Genomic DNA, 13,708 nt, shown 5'->3' on the forward strand with positions numbered 1-13,708 from the left:
GTGAAGTTGGAACAAAAGCTGACAGCTCTGTCCTAAAATGAGGAGTTGCTTAGGAGCAAATAGCTAACTGGTTAATAGAGCAGTTAAGTATGCTGTAAACAAATACTCCCTTTTCCCTTGAAAATGCTACTCAACTTTATATGGCCAGTTAACACCGTGTCTGTATGTCTGTCTGTCTGTCTATCTATCTATCTATCTATCTATCTATCTATCTATCTATCTATCTATCTATCTATCTATCTATCATCTATCTATCTATGGAGATAACACTAGGAATCAAAAAATAAAATCATTTTACAGTTGATAGCTTTACACTCATCACCTGTGATCAGTGAAGTTATTACACATGTTTCTCAAACACAACCTGAGCTTCCTCATTTGTCTCTAAATATTCTAACATGTAAACATGGAAACAGGAAAGAAAGAAAGACTGACAGCTAGTGGACTGTTACCATGTTTCGTTTTGCTACTTTTAAACCACCGAAAGCTTCTTGCTGAGGCAACAGAATCTTTTCCCTTGAATAGCACGTTTGGAGAACGGGCAATGACACTTCATTTCTTCTGCAACCCCTTTAGATTTCCTAGTTCCGTTCTGGGTAGATTAAATGCATTCCGTAAATATTCATTATAAGCTCATAAAATATAAGAAAAACTTGATGGTTTTTATTTCATCTGTTCTTATTTGAGGTGTTAACATTTTTTTTTTTTTACTATCTAGATGAAAAACAAGTTGCTCAGAGTTATGCGAAGTTAACAGTGATTCTGTATTGGAGTCAAGAATAGCCTACTCTACAGTCCCAGTTACTCTTCTTTCCTTTTTATTTTTATTTTTTTATTTTCACAAATCGTGGATGCATTTCCATCTAAGGATGGCAACAGGCCTGGAGATTCTTTTGCATAAACTCAGAACGCACTCCTCGTCCTTCTTTTATCTCCCTAGGTTATTGTTTAATACAGTGAATGTCTCCCGTTCATGAACTGACCTTGCCCATGTCTGCAGAGTTTGCAAGAATTAGAAGGGAGTCACATTATGAAAAGGTGACACAACTGCTTTCCAAAAGCATCCTCAGAGTTGATGGAGTAGTTTAATGCTCCTTCAGGAAGTTGTGGGATATAGCTCTTGTCTTATGCACCATTTTATTCTTGGCAGCTAGAAAGGTGTCTAGCATATAGTGTGTGTTCAGTAATTATTAAGTGAATGAATATGTGAATGATGAGTAGCACTTTATGTTGAAAATCAGAAAATGTGGGTTTTGTTTCCCACTGCAACCCATAGAGACAAGTCACTTCACATTATTTCACCTAAAAACATGTCATGGAAAAAAATAAAATAGAAAACCCCTAAATAATTTCCAGTGTAAATAACTAACTAATTAAGTAAATAAATAATAAATATTTTTTTTACAATAGTAGAATCATTTTAAACATATGTAATTTAAATAAACAGGAAAGCAGAATAACTCAGTTTATCAGTTACAAAAAAAAAATGACTCATTACAAAATAATTCTATACTCAAAATATTTCATTGATCACCAGTCAAAAAGTCCCTTATTAGTTTGTCCTTCAAAACAATTCCTTATTATTGATAATGGACCCCTTTTACTCATAATTACTAATATGTTTCCTAAATCATTAATCCAGAATCTTTTCTTCATTTACCACTTTGGTACTCCTCTCTCAAACATGAATGGAAAAGAACATGAATGTATTAACATTAGTTTCCATTCAGTTGATCCTGCAAGTATTGGGTACTAGCAAATTTATAACTATAGATTTCCTGTGGGGTCACATTTACCTTACCTTCTAAAACACTATAAGTTTTGCTCAGTTCTGGTTTTATTAAGTTGTGTTGTGTCCATTAATTTTAGATGGCAAGAAGCTATTGAGAAACTTACTATTTAATTGAATTAGTGGTTTTAGCTAAAAATATGTTTTTCTTTTTTTATCATTTAAAAATTCCTCTGCATAGCTTGCAACCTAAGACTGTACTCATTGATAGGTCGGCCGCTAAAGGAAGGTGCACCATCAGGCAATTTAGGAAAGTTTAAGAAAGTCTATTTTATTAAGAGAAAGTCTGTCAGGCTGAGCAAAGACAGCTACAGCCTGGGCTGCATGTCTAAAGAAGACTGGCAGCCCCGGAAGAGGTGGGGGGGAAGAGGGTTACATAGGGGCGGAGCTGACAGGGTACCGTTTTTTTGAACAGAAAATATTAACTACCTGTAAGCCAGTAGCTGTTTGGGGGCGTTTTCTGTTATCGCAAGTTTGGCTCTATGTGCAGGTGCAGGCCAACAGACATTTTGTTGTTTTCTTGCAGACATGGCTCTGCCTGTAAGTCAAGGTCTCTGAGACCTAACATTCAGAGACCTAACATTAGGTCAAGGTCTCTATCATTCAGAGACCTAACACTCATAACTGTTTTTTTTGTTTGTTTATTTGTTTGTTTGTTTGTTTTTTATCTCAATTAAAATGTGTTTGCCTAAGACAGATGGAAATGTTTCTAATTAATATTATAAGAAATATTTTTTTTTTAATTCAGTTTTCAGTCTCTAGCCTTTTTTAAATCCTCTTTGGGATAATTTCCTTTGCTAACTTGAAAAGAGATATGGATGGAAGTATTATTTCAACAACAAAAAAGAAAAGAGAAGAATAGCTTCACTGGATTCAATTGGAGATAAAACAACAAAAAGTTCACATATGTAACTTTGGTATGATTTTTCTTGTACTTCATCATAAGTAAATTCTGACCTATATCTATGTGTGTGTCTCTGTGTATGTACTATTTAGTGATTAGATATATAGTCAGATGATATATTACTTTTTAACATGGTCAAAGGAACTAACTCAGAATTAGGAATATTTCCTTGAAAAGGTATTTCAAGAGTCCTCTACAACTAAAACCACATTTAAACGATTCTAGAGCACTATTTTTCTACTTCTATACTATCAATTTATAATGTTCCAGATAATAATTATTTTAAATGGCAGTCATTGACTGGTAAATTTATTTGTCTTGTAATAATTGGCTTAGTGCCACACTCATGTAGTTATTTTGTCATTTGAGGAGAAGGCAAGGGTTTCTAATGGCAGTGGTTAAAAAGTTAGGTAAAGATAATGGAAGCTAGAATAGCAGAGAAAGGACAGTGAGGTATTTGGCATTCCTTAGCTCAAGAGAATGCTCACTTACTGTCTATGGAATATTTCCATTCTCTTGGACTAAGTTCTAATTTGTTACAAGTGACAAAGAAAAAATACTTAAATATTAGAAGGTTCTGTTATTACAAAGGCAGTGCATGAAAATTTTAGTGCAGCCAAAATAATAATAAAAATTTAAAATACCTAATTTCATGAACCAACAATACCACTTTAAATATTCAGTGTATGCATAGACAGATATTAGTTTATGTATATTCAAATATGAAAGCACAGTCACAAAAATGTAATTCAACTAAGAACAATTTTAATCTCATCTGTATGCTTATGAATTGATTATACATGTTTTCTATATCAATTAACATAATTTTAAGTATTGTGAATTATTCAATTGTAGAATATTACATACTTTATTACTCATCCCCTAAACATTTCACTCTTTTCTACATTTTGCTATTTTATTCAAAGACACAATGAACTTTACCTCCAAATCTTTGCACATGAGAATTCTTTCAGATTAATGGAACTGGGATTGTAAGCTTGGATGTGAGTCATTCATTGGTGAATAATATTCTACACCAGTAAGAAACACACAAGGGAAACATGCAAGCAATGATTAAGATATCTTAGGTGACTCATTCTTCCAGGGACTCTTGAAGAACAGTGCCCAATGCAGGGTCACGTGTATCTTCCTGAGGCATCTTGAATTTTCCCTCTTTCCTTTCTACTAACCTGTAGGGTGGGCTGGGGGTGGTGAAAAACATTGTAAAGATGCTTGGTGATGTTTCTTGCATCAAGCCAGTGTGCCACCTTTTGACTTGCAGGATCCTAAACACACCTGTATTTGTATGCATGGTCCTTCAGGCTTGTGTAGGGCACAGAATCCCTGATGAAAGCTTTGCTTAATCAGAATTCATATCAGCAGCCCTGAGAAAATATAAGATGAAACAACCTTATTAGTTACTTGTTCCCATCTTAATCTTTTTCAGGGCAGCTATAGGCCTGGAGCTAACGTGTCAGTGATAACCAGATAAAGAAATGTGACATTCAAACCATTAACCAGACATAGCCAATGATAATAAATTAATAATAATAATAATAATAATAATAATAACAGTATATCCATGAAATAAATTCAAATGGGTAAGAAATAGATTTAGAAAAACAAAATCTAAGTGCCGAGATCTGGAAAGTCTGAAATAGTCTCATGATAACATGTGTTGTTCCAATTCAGTCAGGCAGGGTTTGACTATATTTGTAACCCAAATTGTGCCTTTTTCCCTGGAGATAACCCAAAGGCAAAGTAAAAACTTCTCCTCTTTCTCTGTTCATATACAAACACTTGCAGTTTTCTTGAAAGGGTAATGGGAAATCCTTCACATTCTGAGGAGAAACCATGTGTTCTAGAATGTTGATCTTCATCCCTCACTCTTGCCCCAGATCAGCTTCCCCTTTGGAGGCTCTGAGATGAGATGGTCTGTAGGCACAGAGTGAGACATGCTAAGATTCTGGGGTTCAAGGCAGCTCCCTCTGAAAGATCATTTTCCTCTGGGGTGAAGGGTTCACATCTTTAAAACTAGCTAAACACTGATAGACCCAGAGGTTCAAAGATACTATACTATGCAGCTATAAATTTCAAGAATTATAGCTAGCTTTTCTTGAGTACCTACTATGCGTAAAGTATTATATACCAAGGACACTTGTTTGATTTGAGCCTTAGCCTTACAATACCCCTCGGGCAAAGGTGGGGACTTGTTCAAAGAGATAAAATACCTTGTCCCAGGCCAGTCTCTGTAGAGCAAGGGTTCCCAGCCAGGAGATCTGGTTCTCCCTCCTCACCTGGTGCTATTCAACAAAACCAGAGTCCCTGGTGACATTCACAACTGTTGAGTCCCTGGTGACATTCACAACTCCTGTTTCTTAACGCTTCATGAATCCTCGTTCTTCAGCATTTTAATTTATTCAAATCATCTCCATACATCTACGTTGATATTTCAGACATCCTTCTACTTGCATCAATAATTATGATAAATTAAAGATTGTTTTGCTCGATCAGTTTTCTTAGTACCATTATATGTATGTTCGAATTCTTAGTCCATATGTATCACCACTCCCACCTCCCACCTGATAAATTGTGCACAATTTTGCCAATTAAGAACTAAACATATTTGAGTCAAATTAATTAGGAAATATCTCCATAAGCCACAGTAGTTTAAACATTGTATCGTTCTAATTCACAGTGTCTCACTGCAAATAAATCATGCTAGATTTATGTATTTTCTTATTCATAAAGTGGTAAAGAAATATCATAGTATAGTATATATGAGATGGAATCTGTTAATGTATATCTAAAACAAATTTGAAAAACAGATTTTACTTTTTATTCTCAGGGTAATCACAGTACTAGGCACTTAGTAGGTGCTCAATAAATATTATTTCAAATGACCACATAGTGAGAACTGCCAGATTCAGTTATAACTGGTGTTGCAGATTTGGACATTTTTCAGGAGGAACAAATATACTGTAGTTAAAAAAATATTAATTATATTTAGAAGAAAATCACATATGTCAATTTTCAATTTTTTTTGTGTATCTATGGAACATGTATTTTTTAATGGTTTATGAGGCTTCCCGAAATTCTTTATAAAGATTGCATAATCATCCATTATATTCTCTTTCTCTTATGTTTGACTTTACTTATTTGAGCTATAACTAAGGTCATCCTGCAGAGATGACACAAAAGGTATTTTAATCACTAAAACTATGGAATTTTAGTGGGCCAATTATTTTAAAAGCTTAATTTCACAGTCATGTATAATGAACAGCCTGGTCATCGTCCGTAACGCTGTGTATGTCATGACATTATACCAATGTATTAAGGGCTTACTGAAACAGAAAGGGAAAATTCTTGTATCATTGGTTTTCCATAAAAAGCTAAATTCACATGAGAGACCAAACACTGTAAAAAATAAAATTGGTAGAATGTCCTTTCTATGTGAAGATAAATATATTTCAGATATTAATATTAAAGTTTGGCTTACTGTACAGCTCACACATAAGTGCATTTCAAAACCTACTGAGAAGGGAATGATAGCATTCAGATAGTTGTGCATGAAGGTGAAACATGCTGCAATAGACTCAATTAGTACCATTTATGATTATAGTTTATGTGATGTTGGCATCAGTTCATTAAAAATGTACTGAACTATCAAATCATTTTACACAGGTCATTGAACAGCAATAAAGTGGTATCAGCTCTTCTCTATTATGACTGAGCTGGATTTGAACCAGTGACTCATAGGAAATAGGCTATTTTCTATTGTCAGTCTATAAAAATGCATTTATAGAGTAGCAGTATATCTACCTATAACTGCGTTTTGTCTCTAACTGCATTTGTTTTTCTTTGAAATGGATACAACCTATAAATTGTCTCTTGTATTATAAAATGATTGTATTATACATTATATGTATAGATGATAGATTTTATTTATGTATTCATACTTTTATTAAAACTTAAATCTAATTAAAATGGTCACATGTGACATATATTGAGAGGTCTTTTGGCTGTTAAAGCAGAATGAAAATTAGATGCACTCAGACAAATAGCATGAATTTACTACACTCATATAATTCTGTAAGTCATAAATCTCCATCCTACTCAGCTGTAAATATTCTCATATCTCGTGGATTACATCAGCTGAAATTATATTTACCAAGAGAAATAAGCAGCAATGTGTGCTTAAATGTGCAATTTTAGTTTATTAAACACTAAAACTTATTGAAGTACCCATATTTTAGGTCACTTCTGATATCGACATTTGGCAAATACAAGCCAAACACCTTTCAGTTGGGATGTTCTACATCCAATGACTGGTAGTAATATCTGAGCCAGTGGGCAATAGTGACTTCATAAGCACAACATCTGTTCATTCGAAAGAAATGGAAATTCACGTTATGTATGTCTGCACATTTGCACCTTCTGCTTATTTAAAATTTTTCTATAACTTGGACAACTAGCATAGATAGTCTTCTCTGCCTTACTTGTTGCAATTTTCAATGGCTTACCATTATTTTTTTTTGTTCTTGAATGACATGAGATTGAAATTCTTTCTTGTATTTTGCAAGTTGGGTATGACATAGCAAATGGCAAATACTAAATGTGTGTTCCTAATCTGGTTCTAAGTTTTATTTATTTTTTTCTTTTACATTGTATTGTTTGTTAAAAGTTGTTTTGATTTGTGTTCCACTGAGCCTGTGTTATTGGGGAGGAGTGTTAATTGGCATGTCCTGTGGTCTTCTTTGTAGTCGCAGCGCCGTGTTACGTTTCACCTCCCCGATGGCTCCCAGGAAAGCTGCAGTGACAGTGGTCTAGGAGACCACGAGCCGGTGGGTAGTGGAACCCTGATCTCACACCCTCTTCCTCTGGTTCAGACACAGGACGAATTCTATGACCAGGCCTCTCCGGACAAGAGGACCGAGGCAGACGGCAACTCGGACCCCAACTCTGGTGAGTCCTCTTCTGAACTTTTCTTGGAGCTCTTCTGGTTTTTCTGGTTGTCTTTCGAGTGCTTGAGATATACACAAGAATTCTAGGAAGCTAGTAAATGAACATTCTTTTTTCCTGGTTTTATTGTATTATTTGAAATATAACAAGTCCGACGTGCTTGATATAGATTGGTGTTTTTTACTGGTGTTAGCCTATCAGTAGCCAGTATTGTGGCTGGACCAACCCTATTACTCTTATTATGATTGCAAGACGCTGGTCAGTAGTAACCATCAGGAATCTTTAATAAGATACGTTTCTTACAAGACCTGGGAATCACACAGCACACTTGGGGTCACACAGCGAGGTCCATGGAGAAAGTGTGAGTACTCAGGAAGAGGTTGTACTTTTATTGGGGTCAAGGGCGGGGCCCTGAGGGAAGGGAAGACAAACGACGAACCCAAATGCCTCCCACGATCAGTTATTGAAATCAACTAAGATCTTGAAAACAGGAGCCTCAGTGCAGGGAAAGCAGCCTGGCTCTTTTTCTGTTCATTTTCCTGGCAATGTGTTCATCGGGGATAGCCATCCTTTCAGCCGACGTCTCTTTGAAATGGGTGGTGCCTCAACAATCAGAGCTTAAATCTGGCACTTGCATTACAGAAAAGAAAAAAAAAAAAAAAAGTCATGGTTTATATTACAGTTGGCCATTAAATTGTATGTTGCACCTTTATTTTCTGAACCATTAGTAAAGAAAAGAAATGCTATAAATATAATTGCAAAAAGCCATTTGTTGCAAAACATCTTGATGTCAAAGATGTTAAATGTGAAGGAGACATTTTAACACATTTAACTGATAAAATACAGTTAAACAGAATCTAGTCAGCAAAGAACAAGAAAAAAAGTGAGCCATGGAATGTTATTTTCCAAGGAAGACTTAAAAAAATATAATAGTGATTTAAAACAGGTATGAAGGGTGGTGATAACAATTTTTAGGGTTTTACATTTTTTAATTTATTTCAGTTTTGGATGATTTGTTTTTAGCAAGGACATTGAACAAGTAGAATAAGTGGAATGTAATTAGGTAAACCTTTATTCTCCACAGACCCCTACCCTATTTCAGGAGTCATTGCCCATTGAAAGGAAGCCCTGTGGACACTTTTCTTTGGCCTTTGGAGGGAATTTTAGACAAGTGTTATACCTTTGTGGTCACATTATTTTATATACATGTCACTGACTAATTCACTTATATTAGGAAATTATAAGTCCAATTCAGTCATCATTATGGCAAATCATCGTTGCAGTATAAATGCTAAAAGGAGATACAAAGCATGAAAAGGGATTTTTAACTAGTCCTGAAATGGTAAGCAAGCACTGGTGTTCTCTGACTGCTAGGATTTTAAGCTGGCTGTTTCCAGGATGGTAGTGTGGGATCTTTGGTACATATGCCCCATCCCAAGCTGTGTCCCCACCTCTAAAGTTTTCTCTGATAAATGGTTCTCTTTTCATTGGTGTGTGGAGTTACATGTGCATCCTCTTTCTACAGAGGTTTCTCACTACTCCAGCCAATCTTTTAGGATGATCTAAGTAAATTCCACACCAGCTCTGGCTCTTGATATCTCATGTCCTATATCTTGGTCTCATAAGGAAAACATAGTGCATTTTTTGACTTCTCATACTCAGAAGGGTAGATCATACCCAAAAAGGCAACTTCTCATCACATAAAATTTGGGAGGGTTAGCCAACTATTCTCCTTATATTTCTTGGTTTTGATTAGTCTAAGCACCATTGATTTTAAGTGGTTCCACGGAATCAGCCTTTCCTGGGCTTGTGTGAATAGGTCAGATAAATAGGACAGAACGTTCTACACTGACTTCCTAGTCTCCAACTTCCCCCACTCCGATTTTAAAGCATCCTTCATTGGAATTGAGCTAAGGGACCAAAACTGGCTCTTGACCACCTCTTCTGCATGTGGGAGTAGCTGGCTTCTCTTGTCTTTGGGCCTCAGCCAAAACCAAAACAGGGAGGCTCCATTTTAGATCTAAGTCTGGTTAACCTAAGATGCCCTAAACCAGACTTTCATCCAATATGTGCAGCTGCTCACACAATGACTTAGACCTGGGCAATAGCACTGGGCGAGCTTCCAAATGGGAGAAGATAAAAGAGATTCTAAAGCTAAAAACAAAACAAAACAAAAACAACAACAACAACAGCAAGAAACCTTCAAGCCTGCTTCAAGAAGTCCCCAGAGCTTTTACCAATGTAGTCACATGGAAAAAGAGACTCAAGGGAGGGATCACCCTGTGCACTCCAACGTTCAGTTCACACTGACTTCACCCAGGAGAATCATGCTCAATAAAATGTGTTAAACCCCAACAGTCCTCCTTGGTGGAGACAGTGTCCTTTTCATCATTGAGAAAGAAGCAGAGGAAGATAGGGAATAGAAGAGCCCTCAGTGCCCCTGCAGGCTAACAGTCCTTTTGACATTTAATGGGACTTAAAATTTAACCTCCTTCATAAATGTCTAGAGCAGAATTAATTAGAAGAGCTCAGAAATATTAAGAGATCCATAACTAAACAGTAGTTCATATTAGAATAGTATGATATATTATCTTAAAATTCAGCAGTCACATTTTGAAACTGATTGAGGAATTTGTGAAGTGAGATAATTGAAGCAATAATCTTCAGTAGTGATACTCTTGCAATTTAGATCTAAACTGTTTCCTTTGTCTTCAGTGGGGTTTTCAGCCTGTAGTCTGATAATTCTTGGAGAGCCATGATGTTATAGCAGTCATGTTATATACATATAAATAATAAATATCCATATATTGTCTGTAGAGTTGTTAGGTATGGCATCTGTACAGATTCCTGTTTTTATTTTTCAAATAGTATGATTCTCAGAAAATAATTTTCAGGGTGAACCATATTTCCTTAAGAAGTGAACTCATTGATGTGCTCATGCACTCCATGTATAATCCAATAAAAGCATAAATTCTGAAAAAGTTGTAAGGGATTTTCAATTGAAGATTGACAGTTATTTTGAACATATATAACTAGACTGATGAAAGAATTTCACTAACTTAAAAGCAAACAAAAACAATGATATTATTATATCAGGAACGCTTATTACCACTAATTCAGAATTAAGTATTAATCTTGTCTCATTGAGAATCTTGAATAACGCTATTTTTATATCTGGTTTTTCTTTTAAATGCTATTTTAAATGATTTTTTGCTGTTTAATCATGTACAAGATTTGAAATTACATTTACTTTATATAGCCCTGTCTGCCATGTGCTTCTGACTCTACCTGACTGCATATGAATCAGTTGGTGAACTTCTCACTAAAAATGGTTTTGATGCCTGATGACATTTCTGGGTAATATTTATCGAGGTCTGCTTATGAGTGAGAAATGCTAGTAAATATTTTAATATATTGTTTATGATTCCACACTAATATTGCAATTAGTATTATAAGTAAACTGAATTTCTGAAAATTTGTTTGTCTAAAACTGCTTGGCAAGTATCTGAGGCAGAGTATAAACTCAGGAGTGCCTGACTACACAGCTTATGCTTTTACTGTTTAGAGAAACCGCGTTTGCGGTACACACTTTGTAAGGCAGCATATAACTCAATGAAATCATCCCGGAATTGAGCTGAAATTCTGTAGACCAAGGGCTTTTGACATGAATGCAGTCTCAGTTAGTAAATATCATTTTTAGAACTGTGATTATTATTATGAATAGATAGTGAAAAGGTACACAACAGGCAGAACATGTATCTTAATTATTTAGTAAAAGTTTCCAATCAAGTTTTAAAAATTACCTCCTTGAATTGCAAAATGTAAAAGCAGTGTTATACATTAGAAGAAATAAAATTCTAACAAAGTCTTAGTTTCAAATTCTAAAAACTTTATATTTTAAATTCTTGACTATTTTGTCATATTAATCATATTTGATGGGTAGTTTCAAAACATCACAATTTGCTAAAGACTAATAAACATTATATAGTAAAGCATATTTGTGCGCCAGTGTCTTTATTGTTTTATTTTAAATAAGTTATGTTCACTTTATGATTTTAAAGTATTTGTTATATCAATTTTTAATCAAGCACTTTGTGTTTTATTACCATTTTATTTCTGCAAGAGGTACAATGAGATGATTTCATATACTATTACACAAAGTAGTTTTAAAAAATGGCTGTAAAACAAGCTTTCTCTGCTGGAAAGTTTTAGCTCTTATCAATTTCAAGTATGACTTTAATCCCCCAAAGAATTAGTTTTGAGTACTCGTTTATTATGAATATTTAAAAGTTGTTAGTACTATTCTCGTGTAGTTGAGCTTATTGAAGAGGTCATGATTAGTGTGGTTAGTATTACATTAGAAATATCTGTAGGAACAATACGCCTCCTAGTGCAAAGTTAGGGTAATGTCAGCTTTCATTGGTGTGCAGCATGGAATCACAATTTCCATAGCTGCATGCTGTCATGTGATTCATTCTTCTAAGGATCCATGAAGCAGAATAACTTTACTTTACCCTGTATGGGTGGTCTACTCTAGAGCAGAAAAAAAAACACATTCTTTGTATATCTGTGTTAATAATAATTTGAGTATTAAAAGTCATGGATAAATAGATTAAGCAAATTAGTAGCCATACCTAAAAATAAGGAGCTCACTGATTTCGGTAACTCTTAGAAGCATACAATTGAAGGTTTTTTCCCTCTCTCTTTTTTTTTAAACCTCAAAGCCATCTCACAAGGAAAACATGGTAATAAATTACTAATTATAAAAGAAAAATATTCATAAAATTGCACTAACATTTTATTTTAATATATGAAAATAAATAAAATAAATTATCTAGAGTTTTTAACAATTTGGATTATTTGAACAAACCATGGATGTTTGTCTGAAATGTCCCAAATTTACCTTAATGTTATTTTGACACACATTTTTGACAGGTGATTGAGAATTATTCAGACTGACAAATACATGAATGTCAGATTTTAATAACTCTAAAATAAGGTTGCTGGATAAAATACAGGGCAGCTAGTTAAATTTGAATCTCATATAAACAAAGAAAATGTTTTAGTCTGAGTATGTCTCAAATATTACAATATTGCAATATCCCTTGCACTATTTGGGGCATATTAAGACTAAAAAAGTATTCATGGTTTGTCTGAAATTCACATTTAAGCAGCTTTCCTGTATTTTATGTTTTCTAAAACTGGTAACTCTATCCTAAAAATATGATGTTTTAATAAAATAGTATTAGGTGAATTAAAATTCAATTTAAACTTCATATAAAATACAAGTATTATGAGGAAATCTACCCATGGTATGCATTTAATTACAATTAAAATTCAGAGCAAAGATTAGTCTACCTTAGATTTAGTCATGTGACAACTGTCTTCTGTACAGACATTATTTCTTTATTTTAAAAAGGCATCAATTTTCAGTGTAGTTATTTCCATGTGCAGAAAATAATGACACCTCAACATTGCAAGTTCAGTTTGTGCTTATATTCATCAGTGTAAATGCATTGCTCTGTTACTGAATGATAACTTTTGTGTTAGTCTTTTACTGGTTATTGCAAACAGGGAAATTCTAAAGTTTTGATTCATGATTTTGTTGTTGTTTAATGGTCCTTTTGTTTGACACATCATATTGTAAGATTCTTTATGTGTATAATTGAGTTTTATGTACTTTCTTTGCTTTCGGGATGCAATGTATAATTTTTAGAATCTAACCATGTCCAAAAAAAACCTATGTCAACAGGGTAGTGGGAAGAGAAAGAGGGAGAGGGAAAGGGAGAAGGGAGAATCATTGTTTAAATTTGTTTCAGGAATCTTAAGACTTTGGTTGCATATTCTAGTAAAAATATCCATGTAGAATACATCAAATACATTTTTAAGATCTCTCAAGGAGGATGCTACAGGAAATGTGTGTAGTGGCTAAGTGCTGCATAATTACCATGTTTCCCCAAAAATAAGACCTACCTGGACTATCAGCTCTAATGCGTCTTTTGGAGCAAAAATTAATATACAACCTGGTCATATTTTAATATAAGACCCGGTAT

General features: G+C 34.3%; 1 protein-coding gene across 7 annotated transcripts in view; it reads left to right on the plus strand.

Moving 5' to 3' along the window:
* Positions 1-13,708, plus strand: part of PCDH9 (protocadherin 9) — a 918,924-nt gene that overhangs the window by 584,020 nt on the left and 321,196 nt on the right. For 4 of the 7 annotated variants that reach the window (XM_088792969.1, XM_074329353.2, XM_019712375.3 and 1 more), the window contains one exon: positions 7,457-7,658. In XM_088792969.1, the coding sequence (XP_088649095.1) occupies positions 7,457-7,658 (202 nt within the window). The remainder of the gene's footprint in view (positions 1-7,456; positions 7,659-13,708) is intronic. The other 3 variants (XM_074329354.2, XM_019712377.3, XM_019712378.3) reach the window with 1 other exon arrangement.

The sequence above is a fragment of the Rhinolophus sinicus genome, chromosome 16 (assembly GCF_057876585.1).
Source record: "Rhinolophus sinicus isolate RSI-liver-muscle chromosome 16, RSI-T2T, whole genome shotgun sequence".
NCBI lineage: Eukaryota > Metazoa > Chordata > Mammalia > Chiroptera > Rhinolophidae > Rhinolophus > Rhinolophus sinicus.